General features: G+C 41.5%; 1 protein-coding gene and 1 non-coding gene across 2 annotated transcripts in view; both read left to right on the plus strand.

Moving 5' to 3' along the window:
• LOC147000772 (uncharacterized) overlaps positions 1–19,917 on the plus strand; it is a 62,371-nt gene that overhangs the window by 32,503 nt on the left and 9,951 nt on the right. Inside the window, exons 2-3 of the mRNA XM_085831417.1 lie at positions 6,972–7,088; positions 13,590–13,645. Of these exons, the coding sequence (XP_085687543.1) occupies positions 6,972–7,088; positions 13,590–13,645 (173 nt within the window). The remainder of the gene's footprint in view (positions 1–6,971; positions 7,089–13,589; positions 13,646–19,917) is intronic.
• On the plus strand, positions 14,520–14,651 carry LOC115029469 (small nucleolar RNA SNORA17). The gene has a single exon (XR_003835044.1). It is a non-coding gene; the product is annotated as a small nucleolar RNA SNORA17 (small nucleolar RNA).

Genomic DNA, 19,917 nt, shown 5'->3' on the forward strand with positions numbered 1-19,917 from the left:
GTTTGCAAACATAGTTCTTTGCATCTCTGGAAAAGGAATTGAGAGGATTATTGACACATAGGTTATTTGATCCAGTTCCCTTCAAGTCAGTTCTGATTCACCAATCCATGATCAAACTCATTTGTTTGGATGTGAGTCATAGGGATTTCTTTCACTAAAGGGGTAGTGTGTATGTGTCTGCAAGTACATTGGGTTTCACATGTTGGTTTGCGTGCACAATACACAGATATATCTCATATATTGACTATGAGTGCTACTTAATGAAACTTGCAAAGAACTGAGAATGAAAAGATGAATGGGGTAGGGATGCTGCCTCTGTACCCTAGAGAAACCTGTCAACAATTAATGCAGAGTGGTGATAAAGGCTAACACCACTGATGAGTTATGTTGGTAGGGTCTGTCCTTGAACTGTTGCATAGGATATGTAGCAGAGGATGGCCTTGTTGGACATCAGTGGGAGGAGAGGCCCTTGGTCCTGTGAAGGCTTGATGCCCCAGTGTAGGGGAATGGCAGGGTGGGGAGGTGGGAGCGAGTGGGTGGGTGATAGGGGAAACTGTGAAAGGGGATAATATTTGAAAATAAAGGAAATATCCAATTAAAAAAGAAGAAGAAATGTTTCACAGGGATGACACTAAAGAATTCCTGTGAAAATCCACAGCTCCAAACTAACTGACATAGACTGGAGATGAGCCCAAAGGGAAATTCCCCCTATCTATGGCAGCTCTCAAAGGGTCAAAGCGCTGAAAAATAAAGCTTCAGGAAATCCACACAGTTCAGAAATAACCAGGAGAACCACGCTCTAACTTGGGACCCCAAACATGCTATCCCAGGACCAGAACAATAAGCAGGTATTAGTAGATCCCAAGAAAGGTGTTTAATTCTAATTGCAAATCTTGGGCTCTTTATTGTGATAAATGTGTCATGGTAATGTAACATGCTAATAGAAGGAGGTGGAAGTTAATGGAGATGTCTGTCTTGTCTTTGCAACCAGAACAAAACCTAAAATAAAACAAACATTTACCTATCTACTTATCTATCATCTATCTATATCTATCATCAATCTATCTAATTTGTTTTTTTTTTAAATCAGATATTTTCTTTATTTACATATCAAATGTTTTCCCCTTTCCAGGTCTCCCCTTCAGAAACCCCCTGTTCTATCCTCCCTCCCCCTGCCTCTATGAGGGTGCTCCTCCACCCACCCACTCCCATCTTCCCACACTAGTATTCCCCTACACCTTCAGGCCTAAGGGCCTCTCCTCCCTCGGATGTCCAACAGGCCATCCTCTGCCACATATGTGGCCAGTGCCATGGGTCCCTCCATGTATATGCTTTGGTTGGTGGTCCAGTCCCTGAGAGCTCCAGGGGGTCTGGCTTGTTGACACTGTTGCTCCCCCCATGAGGCTGCAGATGCCCTTAGCTCCTTCAATCTCTTCTCCAACTCCTGAGAGCATCTACCTCTGTATTTGTCAGGCTCTGGCAGAACCTCTCAGAAGACAGCCCTATCAGGCTTCTATCAGCAAGCACTTCCCAGAATCCAAAATAGCACCAGAGTTTGGTGGCTGTGGATGGGATGGATCCCCAGGTGGGGCAGTCTCTGAATGGCCTTTGCTTCAGTCTCTGCTCCACACCTTGTCTCCATATTTCCTCCTGTGAGTATTTTGTTCACGCTTCTAAGAAACACTGAAACATCCACATTTTGGTCTTCCTTCTTTTTAGGCTTCATATGGCCTGTGAATTAAATCTTGGGTATTCTGAAACTTTTGGGCTAATATCCACTTATCAGTGAGTGCATATCATGTGTGTTCTTTTGTGTTTGGGTTACCTCACTCAGGATGATACCTTCCAGATCCATCCATTTGCTTAAGAATTTCATAAATTCATTGTTTTTAATTGCTGAGTAGTACTCCATTGTGTAAATGTACTACATTTTCTGTATCCATTCCTCTGTTGGGAGATATCTGGGTTCTTTCCAACTTCTGGCTATTATAAATAAGGCTGCTATGAACATAGTGGAGCATGTGTCCTTATTACAAGTTAGAGCATCTTCTTGGTATATGCCCAGGAGTTACCACTGGGTCCTCCAGCAATACTATGTCTAATTTTTTGAGGAACTGCCAAACTGATTTCCAGAGTGGTTGTACCAGATTACAATCCCACCAACAATGAAGGGGTGTTCCTCTTTCTCCACATCCTCGCCAGCATCTGTTGTCACCTGAATTTTTGATCTTAGCCATTCTGACTGGTGTGAGGTGGAATCTCAGGGTTGTTTTGATTTGCATTTCCCTGATGACTAAGGATGATGAACACTTCTTATTTAGGTGCTTCTCAGCTATTTGAGTTTCCTGTGTTAAGAGTTCTCTGTTTAGCTCTGTTCCCCATTTTTTAATAGAACCCCATTAAACCCTATTTGGTTCTCTGGAGTCTAACTTCTTGAGTTCTTTGTATATATTGGATATCAGCCCTCTATTGAATGTAGGATTGGTAAAGATCTTTTCTCAATTTGTTGGTTGCTGTTATGTCCTATTGACAGTGTCCTTTGCCTTAGAGAAGCTTTGAAATTTTATGAGGTCCAGTTTGTCGATTCTTGAGCTTAGAGTATAAACCACTGGTGTTTGTTTTTTGAGACAGAATTTCTCTGTGTAACCCTGACTGTCTGGAAACTCACTTAAGACCAGGATGGCCTCAGCCTTGCAGAGATCCACCTACTTCTGCCTCCTGAGTGAGAGCTGGGATTAAAAGTATGTGCCACCACTATCCAGCTAAACATTTATTTTCAAAATACAATATTGTGTTTTTGCAAGAACTGTTGATGAAGTGTAAATGCATTGGCAAATAACTCACTGTTTTACAACTATACAACTTTCTGAGAGGGGTCAGTGCTAAGAAATGAGTATTGCTCAGATAGGCCCATGTTAAGTTGTACTTGAGGTGTAGGGTTTCAAAGAGAGTTAGTGAGATAGGTGTGAAGCAGAATAGAATAGAGCAGAGTGAGGTCTGGAAGGGTTTTATGTAAAGCCTTTCAAACCTCGAATATGTTGATTCCTCTGCAGGCATAAAGGTAGACCAGCATATCCAAATGAGACCTTGGCTCATTGACTAAAGCACATATCCATGTAGGGAAGGTTAATATGCTACCAAGACATGACATGTGACATTGTATGTGGACCTACATGTAACAGTGTGTGGAAAATCCTACACTATGCAAACTTGCACCCCAACCCTTAACCCTTGTGCCACAAGGCTCTTATTGCAGTCTCCTGTATCACCATCTTTTAGAAATGCAAGATATCCTAACACAGTGCCTCTCCTTATTCTTTCAAAGGCATAAGTACCTGAAGTTACCATTTTCTAGACCTCTTTTTACTTGACACATACTTTGATTTGATCTTATTTGCATCTTTCTTCTGATAATTTAGAATCGGAGAGAAACTGGTAGGATGCAGTTTCAGCTGCCTTTGTAAATCCAAGTAACTGACTACAAGTTGTCCTATAAAATGGAATAAAGAGAAATCCTTATAATAGGCAGATTCTACCAGTGGGGTGGGAACCACAGACCCAGATACAAGATGACTTTGGCCTGAGTTATAACCAGAATGTTGGCAGACAACACCCTTTATCTCTGCCATAAAAAAGACTCTGGAATGGTTTAGATTTTCCCTTCCAGCCCTAATATTCTAAGATTCATTTTCTAAACAGTTGACAACATGCTCAGGGCCATGACATCTCTTCATAGACTAGAGTATTTTGCAGAGCCAAGAGGAATTTCTAAACAGTGACTTAATGCAATTATAATTTGAAAAATAATTTATTTTTCAAACTAATTTGTTTGGATGAAGTAGCTTACAGGGGCACCATTTTGTCATGGCACTACTTGGTCTATTCATCTCTTCTTTTGGTTTTACTCATCGTAGTTGACTAGGTCTAAGGAAGATGCCCTTTCTTTAAGAAGAATTCTGGTCAAGGGGAACAATTTTCGGTTTTTCTGCAGCAGAATATTGTAAAGGACAGCCAGGTGCTAAGAACAAAGGGGGATTGGGGGGGAGAGTCAAGCAGCATCTCTGGCTTCTTCATTCTGATGATTGCTTCCTTCATAATTTATTTTTCACCTCTACAAATATGTAAACAGAACTACATTAGCTACTTACTAGAAGCTTATGCTCAAGGAAGGAAAAGTAAATTATAGAATTCAACATAAAGCAAGTATATAAAGTGTGCCAAGAAGCCTATGGGAGAAATAGTTAATCCAACATAGAGTTGCCAAGCCTAGTCCTAATTCAGAACCAAGGTACCTGTAGTTCCATAAATCTGACACTTCCCAAATATAGTTATTGTTTGCTGTGATATACAGAGTTCCATTTTCTGCTCCAAAAATCTTCTGGACTGACCTTTCTTAACCAATCTGTTTTCTTTACTATCCTCAGCTTTCTTTAGTGACATTATTATATATATTTCAATTTTTCATTTTTATTTTGCGTCTTTAATGTTCAGTTTCAGTAAGGCAAAACTTCATTATTAGTTATAATCTCAAACATACATAGGTCTGTGCTTTTTGAGTTTTTGTTATATGATGAAGGAAGAGAAAAAGAAAAGGATGGAGGAAGGTAAGGAAGGGCAAGCCAGATGATCCACAAATACTTCCTGGAGGAGTGAGGTTCAGGCAACGATTTAATGAGAGCTAGAATTCTGGGGAGAGGAAAAGCATGCGTAGAGACTAAGGGGGTGAATACAGTTTCCTGTGGTGTTGCTGAAGCTTGGGGATGTGATAGTGGCTGGAATAGGCAACAAGGAACCTGGAGACTTCATCAGAGTCTATCACACAGAGCTGTGTGTGCAGAGCCAAGAAAAGGCTGAAGAGGGCTAGAGGTGAAAAGTGAAGGGACATTGGAAGAATCCTGTCAGAGGATGAAGAATCCCATGTGCCTTTTCAAACCTTAGTCATGTTTGCTCCAAATTTTAGCAATGAAAGCCTCTTTCTGCTGTCTGTTCTCTAAATAGAAGCACTTCAAGCATTTTTTTTCCCTGTGACTTTACAGTGAAAAATGCACTATAGTGTAAAGGGTAGAGAGAATTCTTATAAGCATCACCTGCCAATAAAAAAGCTGATGGCCAACGAGCTGAGGCAGGAAATAGAAGGTGGGACATCCAGCAGAGAGAAAGAGAATGCTGGGAAAGAGGAAGAGGTGGAAGATTCATCCCTGAATGTAAGAAGACGAGAGTATGAAGGAGAGGAAACCAACCATGTAGCTGAACTCAGAAGAAAAATAATAACTGAGTTATGAGCTAGTTGGAGAACAAGCTAAAGTTTATGGCTTAAGCATTTATTAATAAATAATTCGTCTCAGTATCATAATTTTTGGGAATTAATGGTTGGGAGAAAAAGCTTCAAGCTACAGTAAAGTTTATGGACTGATATACACAGTATAGGTAGATATTAACCAGGGGTTGTAATGTGTTCATCTTTCCACCCCATTTTGTTCCATCCTGTTCCATTTCATCTCACCTCATCTCGTTCCATCCCATCCCATCGCAACCCATCCCAGCCAGTCCTGTCCGGTTCCATTTCACCCCATGCCATCCTGCCCCATTCCATTCTGATCTATTTTTAAGAGTCTAACTATTTTCACTAAGCTAATCTCTATCCACTGGTTTTAGACACAACAGCAACAACCTCAGATGGGTTATGGTGTATTTTTTTTTCTTTTTACTCAGGTTTATGTTTTCTAAAGTCTGATTAATATTTGACTATAGTCTGTGGCCCAGGCCCACGCATTTTAACATCAGAGAACACACTCCAGGCAATTTGCTCTTGACCCTAAGATCACTCAGCTCTCTCTCTGGGAGAATTCTGTGATAGAGGACTGGGAGGCCAGTTAGTGGCTCTTGTCTTCAACATCGAATGCTCAAGGAGTGGGCTACTTTCTGACAGTGTGCCTCTGAGCATGCTAAGAGCAGTTGCCTTCAAAGCATAGTTATATTAAATGAATTCTGTAAATGACCTGGATTCCTGGAAGAGAGCCCCAGGGAACGTGCGTTAGTTTCTTCTGAAGATCATTGCTGATATCAGTCATACTGGAAGAGGTGTTCAGGAAACTATTGCTTGTCTGGCGTGGGTTATAGATTGCTGATATTAATTTACAAGAAGAAAATTGAGTTTTGAAGTAAGACTTTCTTTAAGGCAATCATATATTCTCTATATCACCTTTTGTGTGGGAGAAGGCAGTGATCTACTGGAAAAGAACACAGAACTATGGATTAGACTCATGGGATTCATACTACAACTGTCTCCTTCTGTGACCATGGTCAAGTTATTTTTTACAAATGAAGCAGCTGGGGAAATACCTCCCTTGATGTTATAGAGGTATACTGGGGACATCAAAAACTAAAGTAGTCAAAGTTAATGTTATGGTTCTCTGTAACATCCATAAATTGCCCAAGTTTGTATTTAACATGAATCATGATAGACTTCCAGATAATAAAAAAAATGACATTTTACAGACAGGAAAACTGACTCTAGAAAAATTATTTAAAGAAATACAAAACGAGCTATGGTATTAAGCTATGTCATCAGAAGTCAAACTGAGATCATTCTGGTTTTAAGTCCTTTCTGCAGATCACTGTACTAGAAACCAGACACTCTAATTCCAATATGGGGTGCAGCTGATAGAGCAACTTTTATGCCTGTCTCTTCACACTCACTTGAATAAAAAAAATACTCATGTCCTCTGTAAAGAAAAAAATATTATAATAATATAACAAAATGTTATATATATAATAATGTATGTTCCCATTTTCTCTTTCTTTGAGGAGATTGTAATAAAAATATCAAAATTAGTTTGTCTCAGGCTCATTATCGTACTAAAGGATTTGGAACAGAAATAAAGGAACAAAGTTTGCAGTGTGTTCAGGAATACAAATTATTTAGTCTGAACAAGTATAACTAAATACATTCTTTCCCCATTTTTATATAGGAGCACTGCAAGGAATACATGCAATCAGGCGCCTCAATGCTATTGTCCCATCCCTGCTCATGTATACTAAAGAAACAAGATCAGTGCCCTGCCTGAAAAAGTTACAGCTGGCTCAAGGTGAGAGAGAAACATCTGGAATTTGCCCTATCTGAGAGGGTCTTGAAGGCCTGGCCCTGGCAAGAAGGAACTTACACATTCCCAGTCCCGAGTGTGGAGGTCTTCATGGACACAGTCCTGAGAAAGTCGCTACATGCTTCAGAAAGGGTTGGCATGCCGAAGCACCAGAGCCTGGATGGCTTTGAGGGCAACCTTTTATTTTCTCAGAATTGTTGATCTAGTGCAAGGCATCTGAAAGCTGCTGTTTCTGAGGCCTCACCCCTTGGCTTTCAGAATGGCCATTCTTTTTCTATTTTGTTCCATTGCTTTCCCATGCATGTATCTGTGCCCTTATCTTCTGTTTTTAGAAGAAAGCTAGTCAGGTTTCATTAGGGTGTATACTGGAGGCCATGCTTACCTTTAATTACCTCTATAAAGTCCTTCTTTCCAAACAGAGTTGCACGTTGCGCTACTGTGCCTCAGATACTTGTGTTTGGATAGGGACATGACCCAGCCCACAGTAATCCTTAAATTGGGTCAGATTAAAATGGTAATGGAATCTGTCTCTGCCTCTCCAGGTTACAGAAAGTCTTGAAAAACAGAAGTAAAAGGTGTGTGAGGTGGAAGAATCATAACACTGTAGGTTTGTATATCCCAATATCCAGAAAATAAGTTTATTTCCATTCTTTTCTTCTATTGTGAAACTATAAAGAGATTGCCTCCTTTACAGTTGAAAATATCATGCTAGTTCTAAGGGAAGGGGGTGACATTAGGGTTCTCTCTGAGTTTTTCCAGAATCAATCATTTTAAATGTATCTGCATTTCACAGGTCTCAGAAAGGAGGAGGGCAGCTACTTCACCCTATCAGGGAAGTGACCAGCAGCCAGACTTATTTTGTATTTTTTTAAAGGTAATAACACAAAGGAACTAAACAGAAGAGAAGCCCTTGTGGTTTTTGATGGGCTCAGGCTCCCAGGTACACCTGCACCCACACTGTCATGGGCACCATTCTCTTAGCACTTCTTGCTGGCTGCTGTCTTCCAGTGTTGTTATCAGACTCTACTTTCAGACTGGTTGTTGCCATTTGGGGTCTTCAAGGCCTTTAAAGTCCACAGAACACCCATCTCTGCTCTTTTCTGTTGAAATCTTTAAATCTTTAAATATTGAAGTATAACTACTTTATGGCAAAAGTTACTCCTTGCTTTAGATACAGAACTTCGTTTTTGAGCAACATCCAACACAGTAATCAAGATACAAATCCCAGGCTAGTGAGATGGCTCAGAGGGTAAGCATGGCCACCTGGGTTTGATCCCCAGAATTGATACAATGGTCAAAGGACAGAACCTAATCCACAACATTGCCCTTTGACCTCCATATGTGTACATGGGGCAGTGCACATACACACACACAGCATGCCCACTCTGTGAGTAATACACTTGCTGTGACAGCATGAAGACCTGAGTTCAAATGTCAGCATCCACAGAAACAGCCAGGCATGGCTGTGCATGCATCTGTCATCTCAGGGCCATTGGGTGGGGTCAGAGATGGGAGGATAGTTGGGGATTCCTGGCTGGCAATTTATCTCTAGGGAGAGATCAGAGAGGGGTTTAGCCCTAAGAGTCTCAGCCCTAATCCCTTGAGTCAGAGTCTTTCCTTAAACCTGGAGCTAGGCTGGCAGCCAGGAAGCTTCAGCTATTCTCCCTCCCCCCACAGTATTGGAGTTCCAGATGAAGAAGCTCACTTCTGGCTTTTAAATATGGCCAATGGAGATTTGAACTCAAGTCCTCATGCTTGCATACTAAGCGCTATTAACCAACCTCCCCCGTCCCCACCTCCCCCACGTTAGGAGTTTGACTGGGCTTGAGCTGAACCAGTAGGTTAGTGAGATTTTTAATCGATGAGCACAGAATCTCTCTCCACTTGTCACTTACTTGGTTCTCCTTTAGTTTATACTATCAAAGTTTTTGTTGTTGTTTGTTCGTTTGTTTGTTTTTAAGATATTTTCTTTGTTTACATTTCAAATGTTATCCCCTTTCCTAGTTTTCCCTTCGAAAATCCCCTATCCCCTCCTCCCCCACCCCTTGCTCACCATCCCACCCACTCCTGCTTCCTGGCCCTGGCAGTCCCCTATACTGGGGCATAGAACCTTCACAGGACCAAGGGCCTCTCCTCCCACTGATGACTTACTATGCCATCCTCTGCTACACACACACACACACACACACACACACACACACACACACACGCACACACACACACAAACAGATAAAATAAAAATTTAGATTAATCATAAATATATTGTTTTTAATGTTGTTGGTAAACACTATCATTTCTTACTAACTTTGCTGGGTAAAAGCTAATATGTTTGCTATAATTTATTTTCAATTATTTATTGCATTATAAGTATTGATTTTCTGAATTAAATTCATATCCTATGATCTTTCTAAACTCACATTTTAGTGCTAGTAAAATTTCAGCACAAGTGTAAATAAAGAAAATATCTAATAAAAAATAAAAATAATAAAAAAAACCTTTTAATTGCACCTACCTAAAGGGAGATTTTGTTTCCCTGTTCCTCTCTGTGAGCATTTTCCCCTTTCTCTTACCTTATTTAAGAATTTTTATTTTTGCAAGACCATGAATCCAACTCACTGCCTTATGCTTTCCAGTCAAATCTTCTACCACTGAGCTACACACTAATTGCCCTCTTTTACCTCACCATCCCCCTCAGGCATTCCAGAAAGATGAGGTAATGACACAGTAACAGCAGGCATGTCTTCCTCCTGCTTGCTTTGAGAGAAAGCTATCTCAGTCATTCTCCACTTAAAGAATCAGCCACAGACCTGGATCAGATGACTTCAATCACATTTAGGGATTTGCCTCCTTCCCTGGTATACATTTAACCTGTGCAAATGGTCATTTGAACTGGGATTTTTGAATGCCAAGATTGTGAATTACATTGGTTTATTTTTTTAAATTCCTATAATTCATATGCCATGCAATCTACCCACTTGAAAGGTCAGAGTCTGTCTTACATATTCATGTGCATGTACATCCATCAACATTAACTTTTGTGGTACTGTTTTTCTTTCAGAGCAAAAGTCTTTAGCCTTCATCTCTACATTCAGCCATCTCCCTAGTCAGAGTTACCACAAGCTACTTCACTCTATATTTTTGCCCATTCTGGACATTTCTAGAACTAGAAACAAATACCATAGAGTAATACTTTATTCCTTTGTGCAGCCAGACACCTTTGTTTGTGTTATTGCTTGGTATTTGGTGGCATGAATGACACATCATTTATCTATCTGGTGATCTATTTTGTCAGTCAGTGGGGTTTTGCATTTTTCCTCTCTCTCTTGACTTTTCGGAATAATCCCAGTATAAATCACTGCACACAAGCTTCTGTGGACATGTTTTTGGTACATACCTACTAGTGTCTTCTTGCTGAAATGTGTGTTAACTCAACATTTAATTACATGCGAATTTTACAGACTGTATAGCAAAGTATGCAAGTTGACATCCCTACCCGTCATAGATGATATGGTTCATATTTGCCAATACATGCTGTTACTTGACACTGGGGGGGGGGGGAGTCTAGTTATCTTAGTGAACTTGAAGTACTATCTTAGATGTTTTAGATTTGCATTTCCTGGAAGACTTTTGATGTTGGGCATCTCTTAATAGATTAACTGGCCTTTTTTGTATCTCTGTTAAAGATCATTTTCCTGTTTTTAAGCTGGAGTATCTCTTTACAATGGCTTATTAAGAGTATTTAATATATATTTTGAATTCCAGCCCTTTATTAGACAAAGTACTTAAAATATTCTCTTCTGTTCTGTGTTTTCATATGTTTTGAAACTTTTTTGATGGTGTTTTTTGGAACACGAGGGATTTTAGCTTTTATGAAGTCTCCTGCCTTTATGTCTGGCTTGCCATCTTAGTGTCATGTCTAAGAATCCATTGCCAGGTCTGACATGGTGTTGATTTACCCCAGGGTTTTCTTCTAACAACTTTGCTGTTTTAGGTTTTACATTTATGCCTTTGATCCATTTTGAGTTAATCTGGGGGAGGGGGAACCCAGCCTCACCCTTTCTGATGTGACTATTTGATAACCCAGAACTCTTTGTTGAGAATAGTTTCCCACTAAGTGGTCCTGACACTTTTGCCAAAAATCATTATCTATAACACATTGTTTTATCTCTGAGCTCTTAATTGTACTCACTGTGGCTATCGTTAAACAACACATTAGTCCTTTGATTGCTAACACTTTGTTGGAGATTTTGAAATTGAAATGTGTGAAGTTTTCTACTTTGTTCTTTTTCAGAATTGTTTTTAAGACCCATGCCAGTTAATTTGCCAAAGTTTTGAACTTCAGAAAAGAACATTAACTTCTTTTTCTCCTTCCTTCTTTCCTTCCTTCCTTCCTTCCTTCCTTCCTTCCTTCCTTCCTTCCTTCCTTCCTCCCTCCCTCCCTTCCTTCCTTCTTTCCTTCCTTTCTTCTTTTCCCCCACCCTCTCTTTCTCTCTCTCCCATCTTTATTTAAGACAGTCTCACTATGTGTCCCTGACTAGCCTGTAACTCACTATGTACACCAGGCTGGGCTTTAACACACAGCAATCCTCCTGCATCTGCCTCTCCAATGCTAGGATTAAAGTCATACATCACAAACACCCAGCATGAACATTAATTTCTATACACAAGTCAGCTGGAGTGGTGGGGAGATGACTTAGTGGATAAAGCACATGCCTTGCAAGCACTGAGACTGGAGGTAAGATCCCCAGAGGATCTATAAAGTTAGATATAGTGAAAAAAAAAACACTTAATCGCAGTGATCCTTTATTTATACAGGTGAATTCCAAGAGTTCATAGACCATCGAACATTGGTTACACAGTACTAAACATCAAGAAACTCATCTCAAACAAGGTGGAAAGAAGGGTGCTAAGGTCTGCACACGGGTTCACATGTGAATACATGAACACCCCCACCCAAGACAGACAGACAGACAGACAGACACACACACACACACACACACACACACACACATACACACATACACACACACACACACACACACACAAACACACACACACACACAGAGTCAGCTGGGATTCTAAAGGGTGGCAGAGGGGGATACACTGAATCAGTAGATCCCTTTGGACAGCTCTGACATCTTAATCAATTTTAAGCCTCTGGATATGTGAAGACAGGAGCTCTTCCTGTTGTCTTAGACCATCGTGGGTTCATTTTTTAAGTTTAGGTTTAAGACTATATATCTGCAGCATTATCTGTCATAAAATATGTGCTATTTGTCCTGTGCATAGCATTGCCTCTTTTCACTAAGTTTTCCGTGGCCAGTTGTGTCTCCAGGGTGGAACAGATTGCTGTTGCTTTAGCTGAGCACCAGATGAGGTACTTGGCTTGCATTGAGGGGCTCATGTTGAATGAAAATTATGCTTGTCTCTATTTTTTTGGCTCCGCTTGTAGAACTGAATGTGGGCAGATTAAATCAATGTACATATGATACAACTCACCATAAAATACTTGCTCAAACAATCTTTTCGTGAGCCAACAGGAATAGACAGGAATAAAAATAAACACCGGTGCCAGATTACAGACTTCCTGATCAGCACAGGTTGATGGGAAATTAATGGGCATGCATTGAAATAGCAGCAGATGATGTGTTCTGAGATCTCTCTGAAAGCAAGTTAGCATGGCAATGCAAGTTAGTGAGTCAGTGATAGTCAACAGGGTCACACTTCCAAGTGTGAGTGTTGAAGCTTTTATAAAATGATTACATTTAAAATGTAATTTGTAGCAAATCCAAGGTCTCAATGTAATAGTTTGATTGCCCACCAAGGCTTATTCTAGAAGGAGACAAAGACACAGCAACAATTAACAACAACAACAACATTTGGTGTAACTAGTTTTTTTGTTTTGTTTTGTTTTGTTTTACCACTTTCCATACACCAAGAACTGTTCTATATGTTTTAAGCATGCTGTTTAATTTGATATTACTATCTTCATTCAGCAAAATGCTTACTGTTCATTTTTTTTCTGAGTCAGGCATTATTTTAGATCATTCATATTCAAGAAGGAGAGATTTTGCACCCTGGAAACACTTGACACAATTTTGAAATACTTAGCACATTATAACTATGGATTTGCTATTGGCTTCTAGTAGGTCGTAGTCAGAAATGTCCTACAGTGCACAGGACAATATTCTGTAACAAAGGACTTTCCTGCTCCAAATATCAGTGAGAAGACTGAGAAACCCTGTCTGGGCTATAGATATACAATAAAAAAAGCAGGAAAAATGTGTGCGTTCATGGAATTTCTATTCTAGCAGAGTAAAACAAAATATTTAAATAATAAAGATTTCTCATTTATATTAGAAGGTGGTATAATTTTTAAAACTATTTTTGCTTATTTTTAGACACTTTTTGAACTGAAAATGATAAGGGTGAGTGTCTTTCCAATGGAATTACTACTCTGTTTAATTTGGACATGTTTCATTTCAGGAGTTTCTTTGAACCATGTAGCGAAGTCACCGCACTTACCTTCCTCCATGAAAGAGGTATGTTGTGACATTTTGTAGATGAACAGTTTGGGAATTAGAAAGATAAGTATTAGATACATAACCATCTAACTATTGAGTTGTATAACATGCATTCAAGAAGAAGAAGAAGAAGAAGAAGAAGAAGAAGAAGAAGAAGAAGAAGAAGAAGAAGAAGAAGAAGAAGAAGAAGAAGAAGAAACAGGCTCATCAGTTTCTTTCCCTCCAGGAATGTCATCTTTTTGTCTTAATTTACATAGATTGCCTGGATAGAAGCAGAGAGAGAGAGAGAGAGAGAGAGAGAGAGAGAGAGAGAGAGAGAGAGAGAGAGAGAGAGAGAGAGAGAGAGAGACTGTACTTAGTGAAGTCTTGAGATAAATATTTTTATGTGCTCAGTGCCTGGCAGTTAATGTTATATCTGTCAACTTTGCCTTAATGGGGTCTTAAAGACAGCAACAGTGTAGTGATTAAAGAAAAGAAAAGGTAGGAAAATTTCACCTGCAGGTAGTTTAGAAGATAGTGTTGTGTGTGTGTGTGTGTGTGTGTGTGTGTGTGTGTGTGTGTGTGTGTGTTTGAATCACTTGTTGAACTTTGGAGTCTTACAGAAAGAGTTTCATTGAAGCACAGCCTCTCGCACCCACTAGATGCACAGTGGCACCAACATAGAATTTTTCTACATATACGCTGAATAAGTGTGATAACGTGCACAAAACCATTACATACATGGTATGGCCTTTCCCCCTTAAATGCTAACTTTCTTTTGTGGAGGTTATTTTTAATGGGTCTGGAGTTTCAGCCTGTGAGAAGAAAAGTTCTGCAAAAAGATGGTGGCGATATCTGTACAAAATGTGATCTCATTCAATGCAACTAAATGTGATATTTCAAACATGATTGACCTGTTCCTAAAAGCGTTGCTGGTGTGGCTGCTGTGTCATACGAGCATCAATAGGTGGCAGAGAGGAGAGAGGCTGTATCTACGCTTAGTGTTCTGACCTGTGAACATCAGAATTATTGGTAGCTTTCCATCTCCTGAAAAAAGTAAGCCTGAGACAACCACCAATCCAGTGCTGCACAGGCCCTTATGACTCCCAGGACAAGGAGCAACCCTAAAGCTAGAAGAACCTGCTTGGGCCTGGGGTCCCTGGAGTGAGCCCAAGACAGACAACTCTCTCATGGGACCACTCAGCTGGCCAGGTGAGGAATGAGCAGAGACGACCACCAGACTAGCACCATGCAGCCTGGATAGGAAGCTAGCCTGAGATTATCACCAGTGCGGTACCTTGGGACCATGCCTTAGACCATACCTAACATGATTTCTGAACAACACCATAAAATATGAGTGGGGCATACCACTCCTGATAGAACTCTGGAGATGATGCCAGATGCTCAGAGAGCCCCCAAGCACAACTAAGAGAGGAAAATAAGTAGTGGAGATATTGAAGAGAAACAGAAGGATGTGGGCACAATGAAGAGAGGTAGAACTGCAGACTAGAGGGTAGTGAGGAATAGCCTCATGTGAGTGGGTGGTGATGCCACCTGAGACCTGTGCTGCCACCGGGGGCCATGTCTGAGTCTGTGGCCCTGCAGAAGCAGACATCTGTTACCACCAAAGATCAGGCAGATAGATGTCCCTGGTATGAGGTGATGCCCAGGGACATGTTGATGTCTGAGGGCTGGGCAGAACTTGCCCCACCCCTCACCTGGGCATTGTGGGAGACCTGGCACTTGGGACATGATAGCACTATTACCAGACACTAGCCATTTGTAGCACTTGTTAGGGCAGGCCCCGCACATTGCTGGAGTTCCTGGTGAGGTGACTCCAAAGATAGGAACATGGGAGACCTGGTCCTACCACCGGTCTCCCATGCAGTGGTGTCAGTGAGGAAGGGCTCCCCTTCCTTCCTCTTTGCCCTTGCCACTGACTGCAGGCATGAGAGCTGGTCTTGATGGGATCACAAGAGCAGGAGAGCCCCTGCCCCTCACCTGCTACAGTTCTTGGAAGAGCCAGCCCTGCACCTCACCTGGGCTGCATGGTAGAGCTGCCCTGGATGAGGGGGTTTCAGGAGAGACATCCTCCTCCCTTTCCCTGTCCCTCACCATTTATGGCAGACAGGAGAGCTGGGTCATGGGAGAACTTGCCATGCCATGTCCCTTCTCTGAATGCAGAGAACAGTCTCTGCACCTCACATGGGCAGCAGAATAGAGTTTGCCCTGGTAGTGGACGTTGCTGGTGAGTTGGAGCCAACAGATTGGGAGATCTGGCAGGCTAACTAGATACTACTCAGGCCCAGATTCAGAGCTTTGAACTGACCCACCCCAACGTTACTCCATCAGTGAACTGCTGGAGTAAATGAAGAGGCTGGTCCTATACATCCAAAACTACAGGATGGCCCACAAAACAGGGTAACAAGAGGACATCAGTTCCAGTGAGGTTCCAGTATTGATAGATTAGCAGAAGCTAGAGGCCTTGTACCAGACCAAGGAGTCATTCCAATGAACATTTGCAAAGAAATAAGTGTGTGACACACTAAAGCTTCCACAAAGATTTTTTTTCCTCTATTGGAGAGTAGGTTTCAAGGGTGAAGGATGAGTATGAGGGAGGGGGGGGGATGAGTGGGATTGTGGTGTATGCTGTGAAATTCACAAAGAGCCAATAAGCCAATAAAAAGTTAAAACACACACAGGGGAGGAGAGAGAGAGAGAGAGAGAGAGAGAGAGAGAGAGAGAGAGAGAGAGAGAGAGAGAGAGAGAGAGAGAGAGAGAGAGAGAGAATATACAAGGCTATAAAATAGCAGAGGCATTTGTTGCAAAGCCTGCCCTGAGTTTAATATTCTGGAACCTCACAGTAGGAAAGAAATGATGCCCATAAGTTTGTCATCTGACGCCACATATATACACAGAAGAAATGCAAGCACAGATTCCAAACTGGAAAAACAATGATTAAAACTCTTTCTGTAAGATGAGATGGTGAGTAAAGGTGTTTGCTGCCAAACCAGAAAACCAGATTTTGACTCCCAGCATCCACATAGTGGAGAGAGAAAGCTGACATCTGCATACTGTCCTCTGATCTCCACACACATGCCCTGGAATGTGCATGCATGCCTCAGCGCTGCAAAATAAGTAAATAAACAAAGAAACACAGACAGTAGATAAAATTGTAAACTTTATGTAATCTCTGTTGCCACGGGCGGAGGCGGGGCGGCGTGGGGGGAGGGGGGTGGGTGGGGGGAACCAACCAAATCAAAACTAGAGATTCCTTGTGATTTTTCTTGAGTGAATTGGAGCTGTGGATGTTGGGGGAGAGTAAGATCTTCAATCAGGAACCTAAGTATATTTTGTACTTTATGAGCTCAGTGAAGAGGTTAGCTCTCCAGTACTTCAAAAGGCTGTTGTCCAGGGTTAATGCCTGGAAATGCCTCTGCAGCTGTGGGGAAGGGGAAACAAAGACACTCTCAGCTCTCAGCTCTCAGTCTCTCTGTCCTTTTGCATAGAAGCCTCTGCCACAGAAAACTGTTTATAGCACTTTGATGACATGGCCTTTGTTGTACACAAAGCACACACACACACACACACACACACACACACACACACACACACACACAGAGGCAGGAGGAGAGAGGGAGAAGAGGGGGAGGGAGAGAGGGAAACAGAGAGGAGGAGAGAGAGACAGAGAGACAGAGACTTTCCCAAAAATGTGTCTGAAAGGTCAGTGTGTTAATTTTCTATTTTTGATGTAATAAAGTCCCACAGTCTTAGTGATTTAGAATAATACATCTGTATTGTCTTACAATCCTGTGTCAGTGCTAAGTTAGATGTGCTAGATTCTCCCTCCCTCCCCTTCCTTCCTTCCTTCCTTCCTTCCTTCCTTCCTTCCTTCCTTCCTTCCTCCCTCCCTCCCTCCTTCCTTCTCTCCTTCCTTCCCTCTCTCGCTACCTCTTTCTTTCTTTCTTTCTTTCTTTCTTTCTTTCTTTCTTTCTTTCTTTCTTTCTTTCTTTCTTTCTTCTTTTCCTTTCTATCCTCCCTCCCTCTCTCCCCTTTTTCTTTCTCGCTCTTTCTTGTCTGTCTTTCTCTGCTTCTGTCTCTCTGTCTCTGTCTCTCTCTCCTTTCATATATTTTGAAACAGAGTTTCCTAGAGCCCAGGTTGACCTCATGTTCCCTACCTCATCAGGCTTGTTGTTGCCACTCATCCTCTTGCCTCTGGGAATACTTACACAGGACCATATCCAGTGATGCCTTGCAGATTTCTCTAGTACTAGTTTCTCAAGACCAAAACCCAAGTCTCAACAAGCTGGGCTCCTTTTCAAGGTCATTGGAGAGGTATCTGTTTCCAAGTTCACTCAGGTTGACTGGCAAGTTCAGTCCTTTGTATTTTCTGAACTGGAGTCACTGTTCCTGAGCTGGCTGTCAGCCAGCACTTATTTGTGGTAATAATGACATGAGATGATGTTTCTTCTTATATTTCCCTTGCTTACACCTCTCAGCCAGTAGGCAAACCTTCTGCTTTGTTTGGCACACTCCCAGGCTACCTACATCTTTCCTCTACTCTCTCTCTCTCTTTTTTTTTTCATGCTCCACCTGATTTTTGAGGGGAGGTTTTACTCAGATAATAGAATAGTCTCTTCAGATAACTAATAAATGATTTATGGTGTCACATCAATACTATGGTAGTATTTGATTGGTCATGAAAAGGAGGGGGACATGGGAAGATATTCTGAGTTTCAGTGACACTGCAGCCCAGTGTCCCTCCTCTTCCATGCTTCATGTTTCTCAATAGTTGACGCAAGCTTCAGTATATTATGCTAAGTTTGTTATGGATTTGTTTTCTGTCCCCCAAACCAGAGCTTATGATTCCTGAAGGAAAGATATATGTTAATTTTCTGTTTGCTGCTCGGTATAGCATCTGACAGAGAGGAGAAATGCTTTTCCAAGGTCAAGTAGAGCTGGTTTCTGATCCCAGAAAGCCTGCCCTAAGCATCAATGCAATGGGCAGCCACACTATTCCATAGCCACCACAGTGGGTCTTCAAAACCCCATGACTTATCATCACCTGGCCAGGTACATTGATCCATTTCAGCCAAGCCTCTGTTGCCACATTTGGGGATCAGAAATAGAGCTCTTGTCCAGGAATCAGAGAAGCTTCCTTCTTTCTCCCAAAGGCCACTCATTGAGCACTTACTAATACTCATAGCAGGAGGCAGGTCCTAGTCACGTGGTGGGAGGCTATGGAGTTACAGACTCTTGAAAGCCCACTGCGCTAGGTCTGGAAGAATACAAAGCATCACCGAATAGTCTTTGGAGGCAGGATTTTTGGAGTTAGCATCCAGTTCTGCTATTTCATCTTGGTAAAACACTCTTCCTCTTCGTATCTCCATTCTCTCCATGTCAGTTAGAAATGGCAGCAGTGGACTAAATGAGAAAGAAAAGGATGGTGCTTTCAGTAGCATACAAAGTGCATGCTATATTCAGCTGTATTCCTTAATTTAATGGTATGAATGTGTGCCTGGTTCTAGTGATGTAACTCTGTGGCAGTCTAGGAACTTTGCATTGTCTAAATGCATTCACACTCGATAATGTCCTTATGTGCGTATTTCTGTGTGTGTGCTTGTGTGAAATTGTCCATTATATAATTGGCTTTGGTTTAACAAGCAGAGTGTGGTTCCTGGAAAACAGCTATGCATAAACTTGGGAACCAGAAGAACCACAAAAGAACATTCTGGAGAGATCATGTTAGAAATGTATAACCAATAAACATTTTCAGGTTTCTTTTTAAATGATAGTCAGCTACCAATGGCACAGAGAAGAGCATTGGTTTAGCCATAGTAAGGTGGGCTGGGTTTCCCGGATTCACAGCTGGCTGATGTCATTGATGTCACACTGCTTCACTTCAATCTGTATCTATCAATCTAGCTACCCAGTGAAAACTTTGGCCACAGTCTGGAGGATTTGTCATGATCAAGGATGGGTGTAGAAAGATATTTTGTGCTTTGCCTAGTCGGAGCCATTTATGTTTTGCTGAACTAAGATTAAGTCTGCTGTGCAAGATGCACTGTGCAGTCAAAAGGGTGAGGCCCATACATTCTTTCAGGAAAAGACCCTTGTCTTTGCCTCTCTGGTGCCTGCTGCCTCAGGCAGAACTCTCATTGATCTTTGCAAATCTCTGCAGTCTGCAAGCACTGGCCCCTTTACACTGAGCAAGGACCATTTTATTCAATAGAAAAAGATTATAGTAGAATAAATTCCCAAGGAATCTTTACACACACACACACACACACACACACACACACACACACACA

This window comes from Mus caroli, unplaced genomic scaffold (assembly GCF_978045245.1).
Source record: "Mus caroli unplaced genomic scaffold, Mus_caroli_1 scaffold_16, whole genome shotgun sequence".
Taxonomy (NCBI): Eukaryota; Metazoa; Chordata; class Mammalia; order Rodentia; family Muridae; genus Mus; species Mus caroli.